The sequence below is a fragment of the Stenella coeruleoalba genome, assembly GCF_951394435.1.
Source record: "Stenella coeruleoalba genome assembly, chromosome: Y".
Lineage (NCBI taxonomy): Eukaryota > Metazoa > Chordata > Mammalia > Artiodactyla > Delphinidae > Stenella > Stenella coeruleoalba.
Window position 1 is genome coordinate 1,612,844 of NC_137168.1, and position 24,044 is coordinate 1,636,887.

The 24,044-nt window shown below is 46.4% G+C and overlaps 1 protein-coding gene across 5 annotated transcripts in view; it reads right to left on the bottom strand.

Annotated features, from left to right (window-relative positions):
* LOC307181047 (H(+)/Cl(-) exchange transporter 4-like) overlaps positions 1-24,044 on the bottom strand; it is a 215,132-nt gene that overhangs the window by 101,058 nt on the left and 90,030 nt on the right. For all 5 annotated transcript variants that reach the window (XR_013825848.1, XR_013825849.1, XM_079911817.1 and 2 more), the window contains exons 5-10: positions 19,277-19,399; positions 14,010-14,216; positions 13,823-13,903; positions 12,305-12,850; positions 10,304-10,490; positions 9,436-9,834 (exon numbers count right to left, since the gene is read on the bottom strand). Coding sequence is in view for 3 of the 5 variants with exons in the window: in XM_079911817.1 (XP_079767943.1) it covers positions 9,436-9,834; positions 10,304-10,490; positions 12,305-12,850; positions 13,823-13,903; positions 14,010-14,216; positions 19,277-19,399 (1,543 nt within the window). In the remaining 2 variants the exon portion in view is untranslated. The remainder of the gene's footprint in view (positions 1-9,435; positions 9,835-10,303; positions 10,491-12,304; positions 12,851-13,822; positions 13,904-14,009; positions 14,217-19,276; positions 19,400-24,044) is intronic.

The following is a 24,044-nucleotide window of genomic DNA, read 5'->3' on the forward strand; positions in this document are numbered from 1 at the left end:
CTGACGTTGGATTATTATTTTAAAGGAAAAAAGAAACTGCTACACACTTGAAATGACACAGGTGATCACAGTGATATTTATGCTGAGTCCTGGAATTTCAAGTACATTAATGGGCTTCAGCAGTTTGCAGAGTAGGTGCAAACTGCAGCAGCATCTGGGAGCTGGTTAGAAATACACATCTCTCCCAGATCGTAGGAATCAGTAACTGCAATGGGGACCTGGCACCCTGCATTTAACCTGGAAGTTTAATCCTCCAGGGGATTCTGATGCCCACTCAAGTTTGAGAAACACTAAGTGCCTTTAAAAACCACCAGCAGAAATGATCTCTAGACTCAAACACTTATTCTTCCCTACTGATTACCCTCACCGTGTGCAAGACACTCTCCTTACCCTCAGCTACAATCAAAGCTAAGGAGGATACATCTTGCCAGCTACCAATTCTCTGGTCAATATGCAAATGTATCCCTTGCAAAGCCCTATGTCCTAGTTGCCAGAACAGCAGGAAGGAAGTCAAATGAATAAAAATTGCTCATTTGGCTATTCACGGACAGCCAGTGCAAGGTTTCTCATCCTGAGCATTATTGAGTTTGGGCACATGATAATATAATTCTTTGTCTTTGGGGGCTGCCCTGTTCATTGATCATATGTTTAGCAGCATCCCTGACCTCTATGTACTAGATATGTCAGTAGAGCCACACAACAGACATTGCCACAGGGGACAAAAACACCTCTGTTGAGAACACTGGGTTAAACCAAGTGAGCTGGTTCTGGAAACTAAACTACATTGGATAGTTAAGACTATGAATTCTATAAAGGCCTAAACTATACACAGTGCCAATATCCCACAACACTTACCAACCTCCTATCTCCAGCCTATGGAAATAGAATATAGGCAGACAACCCCAGATTTCAGGCTACATTGACAGAGCCAATCCATTCTCCTACCCAAATTTAGTCATGACTGTAATCCAAAAGAATGACCCTCAGTTTGCTATACTTCTCAAAATGTTATAATCTTTCAATCTGCTGCTCAAGATTTTCATTGTTATTTTCATAACATGTGATTAAAACAAATAAAAAGTTTATTGGGTTATAAAATGCCATGGAGTCATCACAACTCTTAGTTCACAGATAACATTTGTTTTGAAAATGTGAATCTGCACAACTAAAATTAACAAAATTAACAGAAAATTTAATCATAATATAAATTTACCATTTGCTTATGTGATTTCTGAATGCATATAACGACACCCGTCTGAGCCCAGTGGCACAAAAATATGCAAAACACACACCTGTTCACATAATACATCTGTAAGCTACCTCAGCTCATGTATATGCTAAGAGCCATACCTCTCTTCACAGTAAATCACAGTAACTCAGCGCTTTGATGCCTACTTCTACAAAAATTGTCAGGTCTTCCTTAATGTAAAGAATAACATATTTATTATAATATTTATGTATTTCTTATCCATTAAATGTGTAGAACTGTGCCATTTCTTTTATTAGGGTTGCATCTTGTGTGTGTCAGCCAAGTGTTTGAACGTTGTGCGTCTAACCCCATTTCTTTCATTAGCCCTGAGATTTTCGTTGCTCGTTTCTGCAGAAAGCCATGACTTGGAAGACGGGTATCCCAGTTCAGAGTCTGAACGTCTTCTGGCGCCAGAACCAGGGCACTGGAAAAGCAGCCAAAGCCCCTCCCCGTGGGCTCCTCCCCTCGGACTCCACCTTCAATCTCAGGGCAGAGACAGCAGCCGCACCTGGAAGCCTGAGTCCCAAGCTCGCTGGCAACTCCTCCTCCTGGGCTCACCTACGGACATCTCTTCCGAGCACTGCCACCCACCCCCCTGCCCCGGTCCCCGCCAGTCCCTCAAGGGCTGAGCCCGCGTCCCCTTCATCTTGTTCCCCCCAGGGTCCCGCCACTCACCCGCTCCGCGTCACCAGGCACTGGCGGAGCCCCAGCTTCCGGAAGATGTCCACCACCGTCTCCATGGGGGTGTGGTCCGTGACGGTGAAAGGGCTGAGGTTCAGGAGGCGCCGCAGCTTCAGGGGCTGCGGGCTGTTGGCTGGCAGCTCTGGGGGCTCCTCGGTGAAGTACATGACCGAGTCGCTCACGATGCCCTCCTGCCTCTGGCGTTCTCCGCAATGGGCGAGCAGGACGGTGAGCCTCACGAGACTCCCTTGCGGAGTCCCTTCCCCCACCCCATCCCACAGCAACACGCGACTTCCCTCCCCCAGCAGCCTAGAATCCCACAGAGGAGGGGCGCGGAAGGCAGACTCTACATTCTTAATGAGGAGCTTCAGCCAAACATCTGTGAAACTGGCATCTCTCTCTCTCAAGCTAATGCTGCGCGAGACCCCCCTGCTGTGACCTGATCATTCACTGCCAAAGTCTTGCAACGCGGGCCCGACCAGGCTACTTCCTCTAGCGAATGCACTGCTTCTGCCTGGAGGCCAGGGTGCCCAGCTGGCCCAGGGCCTGCCACCCTTGCTTTCCTGACACACCTTCACCTCATCAGGGGCTGAGGTTTGACGTGAAAAGAAACCTCACTTAGCTGCCCAATGACCTTAATACATGGTTTGCTTTTTTTTTTTTTTTTAAAACTAACGTATAACTGGCCCAGATGGCATTATAAATCCTGAAAGGAACAAGAAACCAAGAGGACCATCCTAGGCTCACAGCCCAGAAACACAGGTCAGTCTAACTATGACCCTTGGGACCAGAGAAATAACCCTAGAAAAGCTGCATTCCTCCCACCCCTTGGATCTCCTCTCTTAAATATGGGCCATTTGGTGGATTTCTCAAAGAAAGATAGTAAAACTGTTATGGTAACAATTAGCCTATTTCTAGCTGTAGGCAGGCCCACGTGAAAGAAAGCTGAAGAAAAGTAGGGTAACAGGAACTCATTAGAAATACAGCTTTATGCGGTACTAGAAACCTAGGCTATTTTAAGTCACACATGAAATAAATCCATCGGTCTCAAGATATTTCTCCAAGGCGATTTTCCTTCTGTTGGAATTTTAATCTTTCTTTTGCTTCATGGGAAAAGGTTAGGGAAAATGTACAGCAAAGCTTGCCTTAAAATGGATCCTGCTTTCTATAATACTTTTTTTTTTTTTTGCCTTCTCAAAGACTACTATTCACCTATATTGTTCTTTGAAAAATAAAATTCTAACTGCTGGCTCTAAAGCTATTTATTGCAACAGAGTACTCTAATGGAAAACTGGCAGCATTCGGGGTCAGACTGAGTTTGAAAAAGGGTCTCTGTTTAAAAGGGGAACAGAGGGCCCGCTGGGCAAACGCCTGCACAGTATGTGGGTCAGGTTCAATCGAGTTACAGCAGATGGCGTACAATTCAACCACAAATACCAGATGACACTGATGCACAACATGCTTTCAGCCGTAGGTGCCACACAGTACACACTGCATTTCTCTCCTAAATCGAGATGGCTCTGTCCTGAAATGCTAAGGTGGGCGGCAAACAGTCAACACACACTTATCGCCCATTTTCATAGACCGACCGATTCTCTAAAAGTCCCATGCAACAGGAATCCCATCTATTTCAACAATCCAGTTGAACATCAGGATTGGATCAAGCCACAAAACCCCATCAAGAACTGATCACATGGATTTGCTGAGCCCCCTCATAAAACCAAACACAACCTAGCCAACTGTCAATTCACTTGGTGAAATGAATAACAAGCTTCTATTGCCTCTGAATCTACCGATTGAGTTAGAAGCCCTGATGCGAACAGCACCTAGCTCCGTGAATTCTTGATCAGCACTGCAATCCCAGTGCCTGCACAATGCCGAGAATACAGCAGACACAAGACAGGTATTTGCCAAGTGCACACATGCGTCAGTCACAAGTGGATGAACGAGTGGGTAGGTCTACTGAACGTCGGTGTCCTTGGCTCTGCCTGTCACGTAGAACAAAGCCTATCTTACAAAGGAGGCATTAGGAAGGAAAGCCCTGAGCTATCCACTGCCAAACAAGAATCAAAGGCAACAGCTGGGGTCAGAGCCGGAGACCTGAGCAGCGCTCCTTGGTACTCCAAGAGTAGCAGCTGTGGCTCTCTCCAGAAGGGCTCTCTTTGAGGCCACTAAGACCTATCTTAAAGACCTATCTTAAGACCTATCTTAAAGCCTTGATTGAACTTTGGGCGTGGAGGTACGACGCACAGCCAAAAGCTGGTGAATGGAAGAATCAGCAAGAAAGCTCTCCTCATCTCTCTACTGGGGGAACCATCTACTCCCACTATGGACAAGAAATCATCTGTCACCAAAATGCCTGCAACAAACTCCAGCATGAAAGTTCACAGAGGGCAGAGCCTGGCTGCTGTCATCGCTGTGCTCCCAGCTCCCGGGACAGCACCAGCACATGGTGGAGGCTACACGAAATATTTCCTGTACGAAAGGGTAAACCAAGCCCTCACCCAGCACATGATCCAGTGCTATGAGAGTATAGGCTCCCAGACCCCAGGGACTCATAGGAACCTGTGTTAGAAAAGAAGCCAAAAAAAAAAAAAAAAAGATAGCCCAACATTACATGTGTAAAAGGCCTAAAAGATAAGAAAAGCGCTAAATATTAACCAGAGCCTTCTACGGTGTTGAAAATGTGGGCACCTTGTTAATTTTCTCTTTTGCTTCTGATTTCCCCAACATTCTGAGTATTACTTTTACTTTAAAAAATGTAATAAACTTCATTTTTGTTGTAAAGATCATTTTGTTACATCTAAACTTTTGTTAGCCCCTAAACTTTTTTAAATTGTTGTTAGTATTGGGGGTCTGCCGTTCTATTCTACCACAACTACCATCAGTGGCTGCAGCTCCTGAAAAATGATGTACCTTTTACGAGTGCCTGTTAAGGTCATTCAACCTGACATTCCACTTGCTAGCAGCAGAACGATCATAAGGCCAGGTGCAGGGAAGGTAATGAGGAAAGTGTTGATAAAATGAATTCCACAAACTATGATAGGCCAAGAAATTTTAAAAGACTGGAAATAATCACATATCCAGTAAGTGATTACAATGGCTTTAGAGCAATGGTTCTCAACTGGGAGTAATTCTGCCTCCACCCTCAGGGTACACCTGGCAATATCCAGAGACATTTTGGGGTCTCATAACTGGGGGGATGGGGTTGCTACTGACATCTAGTGGGTAGAGACCAGGGATGATCCTACAGTGCACAGGACAGCCCCTCTCAACAAAGAATGATCCAGCCCCAATGTTAATGGCGTTAAGGTTGAGAAACTCTAACCATGTTTTTAGAGGGGTAGTACGTTATCATCCTGTTCGTTCAAAATGCTTCCATAGGGACTTCCCTGGAGGCGCAGTGGTTAAGAATCTACCTGCCAATGAAGGGGACAAGGGTTCGAGCCCTGGTCCGGGAAGATCCCACATGCTGCGGAGCAAGTAGGCCTGTGAGCCACAAAAACTGAGTGTGCACTCTAGAAACTGAGAGCCACAACTACAGAGCCTGCATGCCTAGAGCCTGTGCTCCACAACGAGAGAAGCCACTGCAATGAGAAGCCAGCGCCCTGCAACGAAGAGTAGCCCCCACTCATCGCAACCAGAGAAAGCCCGCGTGCAGCAACGAAGACCCAACACAGCCAAAAATAAATTAATTTTTAAAAAGAAAGAAAAAATAATGCTTCCATAGATAAACAACACAGTCCTACTGTATAGCACAGGGAACTATATTCAATCTCCTGTGATAAACCATAACGGAAAAGAATAAAAAAGAATGAATGTAATCTATATGCATAACTGAATCACTTTGCTGTACAGCAGAAATTAACACATTGTAAATCCACTCCACTTCAGTAAGAAAATCAAAATTTAAAAAATCTTTTTTAATTTTAAAAAAGCTTAGGCAGATGCCAGACATCAAAGGTTAAAAACATGCTTCCATAAAACAGACGTAATTGACAAGAAAGGTTAAAATGGAAAATTAGAAGCAACTATAGTGGTGGTCAGTACAAAGGTGATGTGGTAAAAAAGTAAAAACTATTTAGAAGAAAAAGCAGATGATTTTCTGACAAGTTATAGTTTATAAGGCATGGAGAAGTCCCTCTGCATGTATTTTTTCATCCCCAGCAGAAAGAAGCAGATGACACCACTGTTCTCCATGGCCTATCCCAATCATTAACAAACAGCTCTCCCAGGAATAAACCTCTTTATCCCTAAAGAACCCATCCAACAGATCTGATACGTACATATCTTTTGTTCAGTTCTGGACATAGATCCCTTTCTGCAAGTGGGCCTCTTCCACATGCTGGAGAATCACCATCAAATCATCCACCAGGCGAAAAAAATGAGAGTTCCCTTAACTCTGGCCCATGACTCTAACTTGCCATCCCTTTAATCATCTTTGCGGCTTCCCACGGAGTCCTTTCTGGATCCAGCCTCACTTAACTGTGGAACTCAAGACTAGAGGAGCCTGAGCCTGCTGAGCACAGAAAGAGCCTCGTGTTTGCAGAGAGCACCAAGAGGTAAAGTCCCATCTACCAGGAACTTGAACAAGGGCCACATATGGCCCTACGTGTGAGTACGTGACAGTGAAAGGGCCACGTTTCCGAGGTGCTGTGACTAACGGCTCTCCAGCAGAGACAACAGCTATGGTTTGGCATTCCAGAGAGAGACTGAAAGGAAGACATTTTCAGCCTCACGGGAGCAACTGACACCTTTTTAAACATGACACGTGAGAAAAAAATCTTTGCCTCACTTACTACTTTTTTCTTATCTTGGATCTATGTAAAATCTCTGCTCCTCAGTCCCCTGAAAGGGAAATTGGCATGGGATCGTTACTAGCTAAATGCTTACGTCCTATTTCTATATTCACAAAGGGGCGTCTAAGTCTGCAAATACAGGTAATGCATTTCTCCACCGGAGTACAGGACTTTTCTATATCCACGGAGCAGGAAAACAGCTTTTCTCACTGCTCACAGCCAAACACTCCTTGCTTTCCCGCAAACCATGTAAATGGCAGCTTCCACACTCTTAACAGTGTGATGTAAAGCATAAAGGTATTATTTACACCGCGTGTTGCCTCTTCAGACATTCCAAACATAGCTTCTAGGAGGGCACTGGGTTGGCAAGCTTAAATTTCTTCTCTAACCGGCTGATGACAATTACTGCTTCCCACTTGATTGCAGTAATGGGTTTCAGCAAAATTAGTAAGCTCTCTCTTAGCAGGTGTGCCTGGAGCTACACAATAGGTAATGGATTCCGTGACATTTATTACTAGAGTGTTTAAATTTCAACCTTTGCTTAAAAGATTTTAAGGATTGAATAAATTTTTAAACCCTGCTGATTACATTAATTTAAAACAAACCCAACCTAGGCTTCCCTGGTGGCGCCGTGGTTGAGAGTCCGCCTGCCGATGCAGGGGACACGGGTTCTGCCCCGGTCCGGGAAGATCCCACGTGCCGCGGAGTGGCTGGGCCCGTGAGCCATGGCCACTGGGCCTGCGCGTCCAGAGCCTGTGCTCCGCAACGGGAGAGGCCACAACAGTGAGAAGCCCGCGTACCGCAAAAAAAAAAAAACCGTACTATACAGCTTTTTAAAAGAAAATCTCATTATTTATAAGGCAATGGTCATGACTAAAGGCACCTACCTGTTAAGTGACAGGACATATAATAAAGAGAAGCATCATGGAGCACTTAAAGCACAAATGTACTTTCGTGTCTAAAATATAAAATCAACTGTTCCTTTGGGGGAGGTAAATATGTTTGAGCAACAAGCTAAAATTAGAGGCTATATAGCTTATTTAAACTTATTTTTATAAAGCCTTTGATGAAGATACTTTAAAAACATTTTACAAGCTATTTAACATAGCGAAGAGGTTTTAGAAACTCAAAGGGCGAGCCTAAGAAATAGTTAACAAAGGGCAGGGATAAGCTAAGGTGTGTTCCCGGTGGGGCGTTCTACCATCATACCTGAAAAAGTGCCCCTTCCACAAATGTCGTGGAAGTACAGTCATCAAGGGCACACGTGAGCCATGTCGTGGGCCCCGGTGTACCGTGAGATGCAGAGGTGCTGAGCCGGCGCGCATTAGTGTTTACCGTGCGCCGCGGATGCGCTCTGCAGCTCCCTGCCCCCGCTGCATCAGGAAGTCCGGAGGGACCACCCTGGGGGAGCCCCGCTAAGATCTGCTGTCCCTCCCTCCTGAGCCTAGTAAGAAAACAAAGAGTTTATTTAACTCTTCTCCCATAACTCTGATTTTTCCATTCCCACTGGGTCTTGTTTGAGTCCTCATTTTGATAAAGTCCTTGATGAAGATAATTTCAAAATATTTACAAAGCTGTTTATAAACTTTTTTTAACATTGGGAAAAAGTTTCAGGAATTCAAAGGGAGTGCCTTATAAATAGTTAACAAAGAACAGGGATAAGCAAAAGGTTGTCTGGCCAAGGTATATTCCCAGGGGAGCATTTCACCATTATACCTCGACACGTCCCAGTGGCAAAATTCATAAATATTCTTGAAGATGACATACACAGTAAAATCAAGTGCACACATAAGCCATGTCATGGGCTACAGCCTACCCTGAAATGATGTGATAGTGAGGAGGATCTCATTTGCTGGTCCCTGCCCCCTCTCCACCTGGAGAAAATCCTCTAAGAGTCACTGCTCCTCCCTGCCTGGTCCTTCAAAGACTCACACCGGGCCTCTGCCTGTGGAATCCTCCCACGTCCCGCTCCCCTTCCAGGCGCTCATCCCTGGGCCATCGGGAGCCCCGGGCTTCTCTGAGCCACCCGTGTCGGGAACATCCAGCTGGGCATCATCCCCTCTCTGCTCTCCCAACTCAACAGCCTGCCCCTCAGCCCAGCTGATCCAGTTAGCGCACGAGGAGGAAAAGCATCCCACGGAACTGACTGCACCCACGTGGGTCTCTAACTGATGGCACCGGACATCGTGGCGAAGTGACGGGCTTGAGCGGCGCCGAGGGAGGCGTCTGAGGCAAAGGGCTCAGCATCTGAGCCGGTCAGCCTGCCTGGAAGTCTGTCTCTGCGAGCAGCTGGCCCGGCCAGCCCAAGCTCTCCCACCGCTTCCTGCTGAGCTTCGCCCAGCAAGTCCCTAAAAGGCGGAGCGCGTGTGTCCTAGCGGGAGCGGCCCAGGGGGCTGCTTGCAAATGTGGTGCTCGGTGTCCAGCCAAGAATGCCTCCGACAAGACACTGTCCCTCACGGTGTGACTTGGGGGCAGCAACAGCAGCATTGAGAGGGAGCTCGGGAGAAATGCAGAGTCTCGGGTCCCACCCCAGACCTACGGCAGACTGGCCAGACGCCCAGGTGAAACGGAATAAGCATTAAAGCGTGAGAGACCCTGGGCTGAAGCCCTCCGACCCTCGTGCGCTCTGTCGAACCTCTTTGAGAATGTCGGGGCACAGAGCTGCTAGTCGTCTCCGTGAAACGTGAGCCTCCCTGCTTTACTCACTTATGGCAGGAATCAGCTCCCTCCTCTGGGCGAACCCGATGAGGCGCTCCGAGTCCCTGGAGACGACCACGGGGAAGCCGTTGTAGTCGGTCTCCTTGATGAGCGTCTCCACGTCCTTGACGGTCATGCTGCCCTGGGTGAGCACGGACAGCGGCGGCTCCCCCCGCCTTGGCCGCATGACGTCGGTGGCCAGCGTGCGGTGGGTGAACTCGTCCTTCACGTCCAGGAACGGGTACCCATTTAAGTGGATGTGGGCCTCGTAGATGCCTTCCTTCCCAAAGGCATCAGCCACCCACTTGCTGGTCACGGCTGCCGCCATCATGGGCACGATGTACTCGAGACCACCCGTCCATTCAAACACGATGATCACCAACGACACCGTCATCCTGGTAACTCCACCTGCAACCAAAGGGAGGAATGAAATTGCAGGACTCGACTCCACACCTGCAAGAGGACATGAACTGTGGAAACCGAGAAGCCGGCTCTACCCTCCCGGCACCTGTTCTACTGAGACAGTCCAACACGGCGCCCAGGCTCGGACCTCTGGGCCAGAGGCCAGACTCGGTAAGCACAGCCTTGCATCAGGAGCCGTAAGTCAACATCTCCCTGAGGGGCTCTTCTCCCATGAGGGACAGTGAGTTGTCTATTCACCCAGGACAACACGCCTTGCTTTTTGGTGAGTGGAGCCTACTTGGGCCCTGCAGGTTTCTGACTCAGCAAGCATCGCTCTCTACCAGAACCCATAGAGCTGGAAAATTGCAGAGACTATCCACTATTGTAGATGGTACAGCTGCAAGCAAACACGCGCGCGCGCACACACACACACAGACACACACACACACACACACACACACACCCACCCACCCACCTAGGCAGGCGGCAGCTCCCACCATGGCATAGAGCCCTGGGGTGACGCAGTCTGCTCCGGGCCTGCACCAATTCCTAAAGATGATCCAGTCGTGGTGATGGTAAGCCAGTTGCTCCACGCCAATTCCCACCATCCTGCCTGCCATGGCCCCCACTGCCATGCTGGGGATGAAGAGACTGGACGGGATCTGTGGGGAGCACAAGGGAAAGAAGCATGAGGGAAGGGGGCCCCGTTCCCACCGCCCTGCCGCCGGGAAACTCAGGCCACCCTCGACAAGCTTGCATTTTGCTTCGGTCTTCAAAGGAAGGGCAACGCTTCAAAACATGGGTCACCTGGGAAACCATGGGACCAGTGATTTCACCTGCTTGGTCGTATCTACTGTGACCTGGAGAAAATGCAATTTTACACTTTCATTTCCTTCAAAAGCTGGCCTAGTTTGTCTGCTGTGGATAAAAGAATGATAAGCCCCACTGAAAATTACATTCAAACTGCACATCGGTCACTTGAGATACTCACCACTTTCTCTCTCCCCTCACATGCCATTCAGATTAGCTTTTAAAATTAAATGTCAAGCCACAGCATGAAAATGGAAAAGCAAGGCCTCAACTGTTCACAGGTCAAAGAAAGAAGCTAAAAGCATCAGTGTAGCTGCCCTGCATCTTCCAAAAACCTTGGCACGGGCTTACTGCCCTCTTGTATGTACAGTGGCCAAACACCTGTCAGAGAGAGATGGGGGGCAGGTCCGTCTTCCTAACAAAGTCCATTTTCCGAAAAGTATTCTGAATATCTTCAAGCCAGGCTAGATGCAGCAAAGAAATAGACATTGAAACTGAAAGGCCTTGGTGATAGCGTGTTTTATATTTGCTGTGTGAAAAACATGTTCATTCCTCTAGTGATCAGACATGTGCTACAGAACAGACTTGACTCTGTTTGTGGAGACTGCATGTGACCGCCGATCCTGACCGGGAGCTGCATTTATGTCACCCCTACCCCACCCCCGCCCCCCAGCTGTCATCAACCTGAGGATGCAAGTGGATCTTTACCCAAATTCAAGTTAAGTTTGGATTCTCCGGTGTGATTTCCAGAGTGTGAGACATTCCTGAGGAAATTGTTCCTTTCTCAGCACCCCTTATCCCCCCATCATTTAATCCCCTGTACCTTCAAAGCAGGCTTCTCCCAGTAGGCACCAGAAGAAAATAAATCCCTTTGCATCAGACCGTCACCTAGTTAATAACGTTCATCCTTCCTTGTTCTTAAGGCAAAAATTCAGGTTTGTGTTTGACCACTGCACCCAAGTGCACGGCTTCTCAGACTTTTTTTAATATTTATTTATTTATATTTATTTATTTACTTTGGCTGTGTCGGGTCTCAGTTGCGGTACGCAGGATCTTTCGTTGCTGCGCGCAGGCTTCTCTCTAGTTGTGGCATGGGGGCTCCAGATCGCGTGGGCTCTGTAGTCTGTGGCAGGCGGGCTTAGTTGCCCCTCGGCATGTGGAATCTTAGTTACCACTAGAGATTGAACCCATGTCGCCTGTATTGGAAGGCGGATTCTCAACCACTGGACCACCAGGGAAGTGCCTAGACTTTTTTTTTTTTTAATTCGTAAGAATACCACAAAAAGCAACAGTCATGGAATACAAGGGGGTTCTGGGGGGTTCCCAGTGTTCTGCTCCTGACCCTGGGTGCTGGTCACACAAGTGTGTATGTTTTGTGAGAATTCATCAAGCTGTACACGTCTCCATATGAATGATATACTCCAAGCCTTAGCTTCTTCACTTGTAAAATGGGGTTATAAATCTCTATTCCATAGGCTTGCTGTTTATCAAAAGCATTGTTTCTTGTTGATTAAAAGAATGTCAAGTGCCCTGCGCATGAGAACGTTCAGTAAAGGTCACCTCCCCTTTTCCCCTCGTCACAATCTTATTCTGGGGACTAGGGTGCTATCCCCAGAAGGATAGAGGTTGCCTCCCTCCCCTGACACCTTCCCTCCCCTTCACTTACCTTCATGCCAAAGGTAAATATGGTAATGACGATTTTGAAGATCAGCGCCAGGGCCAGCTGCCACATGGCCGTGTAAACCCCGACCCCGGCCGGGCGGTCGGGGATGTCATCCACGGGCCACGTCATGTTGGGGTCATTGATGTAGTCACAGAGCTGGGAGGACTCGAGGGCCCCGCAGTCATTGAAGAGCTCGGATATGAGCTCGCTCGTGCTGCGGCGCGTGTAGGGGTTGGGGTAGGCGACGATGGCAGTGATGGCGGTCACCGCGATGACCTCTAGCACCGGGTACTTCCCCAGCTTGGTGGTTTTGCGCCTCCTGCACCAGGCGATGTTGCAGCGGATGAAGAGGGTTCCCCACAAGCCCCTGAAGACCCCAAGCAGGATGAAGGGGAAGAGCTCGGCCATGTACCAGGGCGTGTGATACTCCACGTAGAAGAGGACAAGGCGGCTGTTCCCAAAGGGATTGATGGATCGCAGCGTGAAGGCTGCCACCAGGGCCGCAAAAAAGGACCGCCACAAAGTCTTTAAGAGAAAGTAGTAGCTGACCTGCGACCAACGAACAGGTGGAAAATCAGAGACTGGCGGAAGAAAGAGCTGCCCAGAGCCCCAGCCCCTGATCAGCAGCCACCTGCTGGCATAGGCCACAAAGTCACACTCAAGACCAAAGATGGGCACTTCCTCAACCTAGGTGTGAGTATGGCCCAAATGCACTAACAAAGATACTTAAAGGACTCTATGTCTAAAATTGGAACGGATACTAGTCAAGGTGTGTTTGAGCTATTTTTTAAGAGAAATGAGAACACTTCATCATAATTCTGTTTATGGCACAGAGACCATCCTAAAAGAAAAGAAACCTCTGATTTGATTCTCCAGACAACAGATCATGGGTTGAAACCCCTGGCCCAGCAAACGTACCTGGAGGGCACGTGAGTTAAGAACGGTTTGTACATTTTTAAATGGGTGGGGGAAGAGAGAATTATTTTGTGACATGTGAAATATTCGAAAGAACAAGACTTAGTGACAAGTGGTAATGATATAAAATCCAAACTTCAGCATCCATAGGGAAGGTCTTGTTGGAAGGCAGCCATGCCACGCACGCACGTGTTGTCTGCGGCGCCTTCCACGCTACAAGGGCAGAGCCCAGTGGTTGCGACCGAGCCCTGAGACCCACAAAGCCTAAAATATTTGCTACCTGGCCCTTTACAGACAACGTGGGCCAACTGCTGGACTAGATCCATTTGCGTTGCAAAACATAAAAATGCTTCATTGTGTTGTTTATGAAAACGAGAGAGGAGACTGCAAATCTCCCCCAGAAATCACACCGGCAAGTTTTCAACAGGACTCGAAAACACGTATTTCATGGCGAACACTGCGGCTCCTTAATGAGCTGCAGGAATCTCTCAATCCTCCTTCGCATCTAGTCCTCAGAGGGCTAGAGAGGATAGCCTCCTGCCGCCCCGAACCCCCATGTGTTCCTCGGCGCTCAGAACCACGGGGCCCTCCAGAGCCCACGCTCACCTCTTCCAGACTGAAAAGCACACCCCCGATCGGAGCACCAAAGGCGACAGAGACCCCAGCAGCGGCCGCAGCTGACAGCACCTGCGAAGCAAAGAGCTCCCCGTCAGCCCAAGGCCTTTCCGGCAAATCAGCGGGTACTGGTGAGCCCGGAGAGGGTGGGAGGGCGCTTCATCCTGCACCTGCTCACCTCGCGCCTCTTGCCCTCGTTCTTGCTGTACTTGGAGAAGAGGCTGCTGAAGAAGTTGCCACAGCAGCATGCCACATGCACCAGCGGCCCTTCCTTGCCAAGGCTCAGGCCCAAGGACACCACCAGCACCAGGGTGACAGTCTTGATCAGCAGGGTCCACTTGCCCCAGTAGCCCCTAATGATGAAGCCCCTCAAGATGGTCTTTATCTGAAACACAGGATGGAGAACGATAGGGAGTGAGCCGCTTCAGCGCCACGGCTAGGAAAGTAACCTCTCCCTCCTCTGAGAAGCATCTTTCAAACTGAGATTCACTAATCATATGGAGGACAGGCTGCTTTAGTTGTTAATTTAGCTATAATTTTATATTGAGAATTTATATTAACGCCTAATTTTATATATTAATGGAACCCTGAAACAATTTCAATGCATAGTAAATCTTAATAATTCCGAGAGTAATGAGAGATCATAACGAGGACTGAGTAAGTAATTATCAGTCTCATTTTATTTATGGCATTTATCCTGTGCATTTTACCCTCTGTTGTGTTGAAAATTGATTTTAACTGTTCTGTATCTATTGATTTTAACTGTTAATTTTTCACTACTGAAAGATGGCTGGATATGTGACAAAGCAAATACAACAAAGTATCAATTGAACTTTAGATCAGGGTCAGCAAACTATGGCCCACGGGCCAAATCCAGCCGACGGCCTGTTGTGTATGGCACAAGACAGAGATCTTGATAGAGATCTGTTTCTTAATTCAAGGACAAAGACCAACAGTGAGCGAGCGTGTAGGCATCCGTTCGAAAGAACTCACTAAGATCCTTCCTAGAGAACACAAGTGAGGGCTTCCAGCTCTACAATCAGATGGTATTTCTTGAACTAGCCTTTAACTAAAGGCAGACAAACTAGCAGTGGTTAAACTGGTCTTTAACTAGTGCTAGTGGGCCTATTTGAGCCTGTGCTCTGGGGATCTCAGATCCCTTTACTTAAGGGACGTTTTAGTATGCCTGCCACTATCCTGCCCTTTTGTGTTGCCTAGAATAAAATTATCTATGATTTTTTGTCAGTTAGTTAATGTGGATTTGGACCCCAGAGTACAGCTGAAGAGCGTAACACCATTTAGAAAATTACAAGCTTCTAAATTACCTGAGCCTTTGCCAGCCATGACATGTGGTGAATTGAACAATGTAAGAGGTATTTTGTAATTCTCTAAAATGACTTTATAAAATTGTCATGATCAAACTAGGGACTAAAGAAGGCAAACTCATTCCCAGTAGATGCCAAAATCCAATCGCTTGCTTTAATTTGGATCAACAGAGACTGAATCAAGCAGGGCTTTAGGGCGATGTATTGCAGCACATTTGTGACTTGATGGTGGTAACTTTAAAACCTCTCTGGCAAATATTTGTGAGAGAGTTCACATTGTATAGAACTGAAACGTCAACTCAAAGTAAGTTCTAGGGGGGCATGATTACTTTTTTTTCCTTCATTTTATTTATTTGGCTGCATTGGGTCTTCGTTGCTGCGTGCGGGCTTTCTCTAGTTGCAGTGAGCGGGGGCTAGTCTTTGTTGCAGTGCGCGGGCTTCTCATTGCAGTGGCGTCTCTTGTTGCGGAGCATGGGTTCTAGGCGCATGGGTTTCAGTAGTTGTGGCACATGGGCTCAGTAGTTGTGGCTCGCGGGCTCTAGAGTGCAGGCTCAGTAGTTGTGATGCACGGGCTTAGTTGCTCCACGGCATGTAGGACCTTCCCGGACCAGGGCTCAAACCCGTGTCCCCTGCACAGGCAGGCGGACTCTCAACCACTGCGCCTCCAGGGAAGCCCCTGGCAGGTAGATTCTTAACCACTGTGCCACCAGGCAAGTCCGTAGGAGGACGTGATTTCTTATACGGTCCACAGTGGTTCTATGAATGAAGCAGACAGTAGTAGAGTCATCCTTGCCCAGTTCGTTCTAAGTTCTGAAGCCCAAGAACTAGTGTGGACTTTTAAATGTGCTTTATAGAGCTAATACAAGACCATTTATTACACAGAAAAGAAATGGTCTCTAAATTTGTGGGGTTTTTTTAATGTTTCAAAGGAATTTTTGACACTGGCTGGGACCTGGGACCCTTTGCTGCAGTGCTGCAATGCTTGTACCTGGACAAACATCTAGCAACAAAATACAGAGAAATTATAAGGGACTAAAAGTAACTGCATGCATGCCCGGTTGGGGCAAATTCTGGACAACAAGATACAAAGAGACCAAAAAGCCCCACTGCCACTTCTGAAGAGCCAGGAGCAAAAGCAGGGCACTACGCATGCCCGCTGCACTCAACACCACCAAAGGGGTGGGCAGACCCCCTAAGCCTCCCCTCCCGCCAGACCCCTGGACACACCCCTCCCCTCACCGCATATCAGGAACCAGCTCGCCCTGCCCCCCAGCAAGTAAGCCAGCAAGGGCACATGTTACTTGTTCTCCCTCCCCCGCTGCTGCAGCTCTGGCCCCAATAAAGCCTTGCCTGAATTTCTTGCCTGGCCTCTGATCACATTCTATTGATTAAGGAGGTCAAGAACCCTGGTCAGTAACGTTGTCATCCAAAGTAATCTAAATGTTTCAGAAGCAAACATTATAAAGGATGCGTGATTTTTAAACTGTGTAGAAGTGCACTGCCTTCAAAGTTTGTTCAGACACTGCACACCAGGAACAGCTTACAGCAGATCACCTCCTACGATGGGAAGTGTATTTTCTATCTCATTTAGTATCTTTCCTGAAGTGAAGAATAGCCCTGTATCTCAAACTGAGTAGAGCTGTTTGCATGGTCCGTTGGGTTTTAACTGGAAGGACATCCTTTATATCCAGGAACTACTTATTTGCACTTACTTTTCACTCTGCCCCTCTCCTCCAAGAACTGGGGTAGGTATTGCACCCTTAGGTTAGGAATTTCAAGCTCTACTATAATAACAGGGAAAATTTTCTACTACTGAATCATAATAACCAAAGCTTAATTATGAAATCTCCACTGGGCTCCTGGTACTTGAAAAGATTATTGTGAACTCTTTTATAAATAGAGACATGAACCTGTTACATATTATACACGGCTGAAAGCATGTTCATGTACCCACTACCAAGTTTAGGACAGAAGAGCAGGTACCTTTGAAAGCCCTGTTTGCTTCCTCAGTGGAACCTTCCTCCTCCCGCCTCCAATCATTCCCTTGCCTTTCTTTATAGCTTTAGCACATATGTATATCACTATACAGTATGCTTGTTTCATTTTGGCTGTTTTAGGGACTCTACATAAATAGATTCATACTTTATTTAGATATTCTTCTGCAACTTACTTTTTTCACTTGATACCGCTTTTATGAGTTTTATCCATGTCAGTGTGTTCCTTGTGCTTTGTCACACGGGAAACAATGCTCAACTCAGTAGTTTATTCCTTTTGAGTTCAGCTGTCACAAATAAAGATGCCCGCTTTGGACGAAGACCAGGTCCAGCCAGCCCCTCCCAGATAGAGTTCCCTGTCTGTCTAAGAGCTGAGCCACGCACCTCTGGTTCTTGGAAGGGGAAGATGGGATTGCCCCCACATCTTTTATTGCTGCTTTAAATTCCCCACCAGTTCCCCACTGGCCATCTCCTTATTTTGATAGGCGGCTTGAGTCGAAAAGCGCCTGCTGTTGGGCATTGCGATCAGAAACCAAGATGCCAACAGTAATCTGTTCTTTTTAGTGTCCCAGGTGCCTTCGGTCTTCGATATCCAATAAAACGCAGTCAGTTCTGCCTGAACACTTGTTTGGAAAACCCAAATTTGTTCCAGTGTGATTCATGCAGTCAGGGCAGAACTTGAGCATAATGCCAATTTCGCATCTGTTTCTGCACAATTTCATCTGGGAGAAACACAAGGCGGAAAACTGCAGCTGCGAATCGAGCCGTGCAGGGCTACACAAAATGCACACAGGCACACGTCTCAGACGACTCCCAGCTCACGCATGTACTAGGGGAGTATTCACACATTTCTTAACCATTTAACGTGTGTCTAACTCTGCTACTGCTTTTATGAGGTTCCCGTCTTTTTCATGTGTCACCAGTGAAGTTTCTGAGTGCTGTGCCCCTCGCCCCATCTTCCCCACAAGCTCTGTGGTTTTGATGATGCAGTTTTGTGATTTTTAGGAATGCATATGGTGCCTTAGAGCAGCAGTGGCTGTACCGAGGAAACAGGATGGTATTGCAGCTTATTTTTCAGGCTCCTGCAGCAACACGCTCATATAAACCATCCAAAGTTCAGCATGAAATAGTCTTTTTTTTTTTTAATCTTTTCCTGGATCAAGACAATGTTGAGCTTTCCTTTCGATGATCCTTTAATTACCCCAGCCCTTTGCATGAACTGCCCAGACCAGCGGCGGTGCTGGCGACACCACCAAAGAGTGTGGGTGCACTGCCATGACCGCTCACATCTTTATCGACTCGGCATCTCCGCCGTCTACGGGCGCTGCTGAAGCACCGACTTGAAGGAGAATGGAACAGCAATGATTAGAATGATCACCTAAGAGCTTTTAAAATGATTTCTGGCTAAAAGTTTTACTATGTGGGCTTTTCGGGAATTTGCTCAAGCATCGTTATTCTAACCCAGCAGATCTCCTTGGTCTGAAGTTTGCTCTTGGGCATTCCTCCTGATCGATGAGGTCACTTCCATCATACTCTGGTTATAAGAAAGTGCTGAAAAATATTTAGAAGAACTCTGAACCCACAAGGGTGCATTCACGGCACATGTACTGAACGTGGAATTCATTTTTTAAAGATTGCTATTACCCTGTCACCAGAAGAGCAAAACGTGGCGAGGGAGTTTACTCATCAGTAAGCTTTCTGAGCAGTAAACCTCCACCGTTGTCCTCTTTCACGTTCTATCACAGACGCACTTATGAGTTACTAGAGTGCCACGTTTGTGTGTGTGGTTAACGGACTCTGACTCCACAGGCTTTAAGGGTTATGCCTGGTTTGTAAAGACAAGAATTTAAGCAGCTGAGAAGCAACAGAGCATAAAGCCAGACAGCTGGATTCGACTCCCAGCTCACCGGCTTAGTGACCTTGGGCAAGTTACTTAACCTCTCTGTGCTTCAGTTTCCCCAACCGTCAAATGAAGAATAACAGTACCTACCTCATAGGTTCCCTGTGAGGACTAAATGAGTGAACAGATGTCCAATGCTTGGAACCGTGCTTAGCACAGAAGTACCACGTAAACATTTGCTATTCTTATTATTGGCACAAAAGAAATTCATTCAGCCCCCACTCACCTCGGGTATACCAGAGCCACAGGCGTATGGTGCAAATACTCGTACCAGGGAGACGGCCAAAAACGCAAACAGCAACGCCCACAGGATGTACATTAAGTAATTCAAAATGTAAGCGCTGGCACCCTAAACAAGACACAGAACAAGAAAGAACACGTGAGCCACCGCAGAACCGAGCGACGCACCTGCCCCTCCGCCAGGCAGCTTCTCTCCGGGTCCTGTGTCAGCGAAGAGGCAGGGTTGGCTTTATCAGCTGCTGCTATTGCTACAGTCGGTTCACACACACAGCGCTGGCTGCTTCTCCGGGAGCTGTGTACACACACCTTCTACCAGGTGAGATCTCAGCAGTCATAGAAACTGTGAATGAGGCTTGGTTTTAATGGCTCCGGGCCCTCAAGTTAATGAAAGGTGTAAGAGAAAATTCTGCCTTCGAGCCCCGGGAAGGTTTGTTTGGTCTCGTGTATGGTGGATCAGCCTCTTTGCTTTCATGAAGGCCACATCCGTGCCGCAGCACGCAGCTGCCCTGCCAATGAGGAAGTGTGGGAACTGCATTTCAGAATACCGCTACCCAGATGTGGTCCCTGGACCTGGGCGTGGGCTGGAAATGCAGAGTCTCAGGCCCCGCCCCAATAGTTCAAATTATCTGATGTGTGGGGAACATTTTCTGAACCAAATACACAGTCTGGGGTCTCTGAGGCTGAGGACCTGGTCTGTGGGCAGAGACCACAATTCTCCAGGCCTCAGCTTCTTGCCACCATCTGGATGCCGCACGTGATGGAGAGGGAAAGTGAGGGCACCTACAAGCCAGGCTGTGGGCACGGCTACACGTGTGCCTGTAAAACGCAAAAACACGCTCCAGGAGACGGCTCTAGCCTTAACAATCACAGATATTCACACCCTATGTGGTGAGAAATCAGACTGAGGAATACATTTCACCTAGTGAAAAATGGACTTTTTTTTTTTTTTGCAGTATGCGGGCCTCTCACTGTTGTGGCCTCTCCCATTGCGGAGCCCAGGCTCCGGACGAGCAGGCTCAGCGGCCATGGCTCACGGGCCCAGCCGCACCGCGGCATGTGGAATCTTCCCGGACCGGGGCACGAACCAGTGTCCCCCGCATCGGCAGGTGGACTCTCAACCACTGCGCCACCAGGGAAGCCCGAAAAATGGACTTTTTTGAGACTAAAAATAACGTCTCACCCTTGATAACAGTAATTCTTTGAATCAAAGTATAAATCTTAGAAATGGCTGAAAAGCTAGACGGCCATGTTTCCCCCCAAATTAGGAGAGAAGAAATCAAACATGGCGCCCAGCCAATTCTGCCTGCCCACCTCCATCAACTCAAGTAGAGAATTTATTTTTGGAAGTAATGGAGAGCACTGAGAACGTATGAGATTTCAAGATCCCGGTCTACTTCTGAGATTTGAAGGAATTAATTTTCAACTCCACTGAGAAAGAGCTTTAGCAAATGCCAAAGTGCATTCCAAATGTCTTCAGCTGCATTAAGTCAATCGGGCAAGAGAGCAGGAGAGGGAAGAGGAGAATAAAGGGATCACATCTATCTTCCAAGAACACTTCTAGCTTGAATGGTCCTCACATTGCCCCTAATGTGAATCGTTCCAACCTAACTCCCCCTCACCTGGGCTTCTGATCTGTCGATGACCCACAGTCATTGTGGTAACCACTGAATTCGGTTAGAAACTAACCCTTTTCCCCAGCTAAGATGTGTATGTGGATCTGAAGCTTGGAGTGCCATGAAGGCAAGCAACAGGTCTGTGCTTCACTGCTACATCCCCTGGGCCTGGGATATTCCCATCACAGAAGGCCCACAAACATCCTCTGTAACGTGCTCCTAAGATGCACTGGAAGATGGTAACTTAATCCACAATGAGCCAGCACTTCACACCTGTTAGGAGGGCTATAATCCAAACCAGATAACAACTGGGGTCGGTGAGGATGTGGGGAAACTGGAACCCACATACACTGCTGCTGGAGTCTCAAGTGGTGCAGCCACTCTGGAAGAGAGTCTGGCAGCTCCTCAGAAGGTTAAATATAGAGTTGCCATGTGACCCAGCAATTCCCCTCCTAGGTATCTACCCAAAAGAAATGAAAACATATGTCCACACAAAAACCTGTAGACAAACGTTCAAAGCAAAATCATTCATAATAGCCCAAAAGTGGAAGCAACCCATGTTACTCAGCTGATGAGTGGAGAAATGAAATGTGCTCTATCCAGACAATGGAATGTTATTTGGCCATGAAAAGGAATAAAGTACCAATCTATGGTATGACACGAACGAATCTGGAAGACATTACGCTAAGTGAATGAAGCCAGACACAAAAGTCCACTGATTGATTGTATGATTCCATTTACATGAAATGTCCAGAACAGGGAAATCTGCAGAGACAAGAAAGTGGATTCGTGGTTGCCTAGGGCTGGCGGACGTGGGGAAATGGGGAGTGACTGCCGATCCAAAAAGGATTCTTTGGGGGCGATGACAATGTTCTAGACATTCACAGAAAGACAGACAAGATGAAAAGGCAGAGGCCTATGTACCAGATGAAGGAACAAAATAAAACCCCAGAAAAACAACTAAATGAAGTAGAGATAGGCAATCTTCCAGAAAAATAATTCAGAATAATGATAGTGAAGATGATCCAGGACCTTGGAAAAAGAATGGAGGCAAAGATCGAGAAGATGCAAGAAATGTTTAAAAAAGACCTAGAAGAATTAAAGAACAAACAAACAGAGATGAACAACACAATAACTAAAATGAAAAATACACTACAGGGAATTAATAGCAGAATAACTGAAGCAGAAGAATGGATAAGTGACCTGGAAGACAGGAATGGTGGAAGTCATTGCTGCGGAACAGAATAAAGAAAACAGAATGAAAAGAAATGAAGACAGCCTAAGAGACCTCTGGGACAACATTAAACACAACAACATTAGCATTATAGGGATCCTAGAAGTAGAAGAGAGAGAGAAAGGACCAGAGAAAATATTTGAATAGATTATAGTTGAAACTTCCCTAACATGGTAAAGGAAATAGCCACCCAAGTCCAGGAAGCGCAGTGAGTCCCATTCAGGATAAACCCAAGGAGAAACACACCAAGACACAGCATAATCAAATTGGAAAAATTAAAGACAAAGAAAAATTATTGAAAGCAGTAAGGGAAAAAGGAAAAATAACATACAAGGGAACTCCCATAAGGTGAACAGCTGATTTCTCAGCAGAAACTCTACAAGCCAGAAGGGAGTGGCATGATATACTTAAAGTGATGAAAAGGAAGAACCTACAACCAAGATTACTCTACCCTGCAAGGATCTCATTCAGATTTGATGGAGAAATCAAAAGCTTTATAGGCAAGCAAAAGCTAAGAGAATTCAGCATCACCAAACCAACTCTACAACAAATGCTAAAGGAACTTCTCTAAGTGGGAAACACAAGAGAAGAAAAGGACCTACAAAAACAAACCCAAAACAATTAAGAAAATGGTCATAGGAACATACATATCCATAATTACCTTAAACGTGAATGGATGAAATGCTCCAACCAAAAGACACAGGCTTGCTGAATGGATACAAAAACAAGACCCATCTACATGCTGTCTACAAGAGACGCACTTCAGACCTAGGGACACATTCAGACTGAAAGTGAGGGGATGGAGAAAGATATTCCATGCCAATGGAAATCAAAAGAAAGCTGGAGTAGGAATACTCATATCAGATAAAATAGACTTTAAAAATAAAGAATGTTACAAGAGACAAGGAAGGCCACTACATAATGATCAAGGGATCAATCCAAGAAGAAGATATAACAATTATAAATATATATGCACCCAACATAGGAGTACCTCAATACATAAGGCAACTGCTAACAGCTATAAAAAAGCAAATCGACAGTAACACAATAATAGTGGGAGACTTTAACATCTCACTTACACCAATGGACAGATCATCCAAAAAGAAAATAAATAAGGAAAGAGAAGCTTTAAATGACACAATAGACCAGATAGATTTAATTGATATTTATAGGACATTCCATCCCAAAACAGCAGATTACACTTTCTTCTCAAGTGTGCATGAAACATTCTCCAGAATAGATCACATCTTGGGTCACAAATCAAGCCTCAGTAAATTTAAGAAAACTGAAATCATATCAAGCATCTTCTCTGACCACAAGGCTATGAGATTAGAAATGAATTACAGGGGAAAAAAAGTAAAAAACACAAATACATGGATGCTAAACAAGACGTTACTAAATAACCAAGAGATCACTGAAGAAATCAAAGAGGAAATCAAAAAATACCTAGAGACAAATGACAATGAAAACACGATGATCCAAAACCTATGGGATGCAGCAAAAGCAGTTCTAAGAGGGAAGTTTATAGCTATACAAGCCTACCTCAAGAAACAAGAAACATCTCAAATAAACAATCTAATGTTAAACCTAAGGGAACTAGAGAAAGAAGAACAAACAAAACCCAGAGTTAGCAGAAGGAAAGAAATCATAAAGATCAGAGCAGAAATCAATGAAATAGAAACAAAGAATACAATAGCAAAGGTCAATAAAACTAAAAGCTGGTTCTTTGAGAAGACAAACAAAATTGCTAAACCATTAGCCAGACTCATCAAGAAAGAGGGAGAGGACTCAAATCAATAAATTTAGAAATGAAAAAGGAGAAGTTATAACAGACACTGCAGAAATACAAAGCATCCTAAGAGACTACTAAAAGCAACTCTATGCCAATACAATGGAAAACCTGAAAG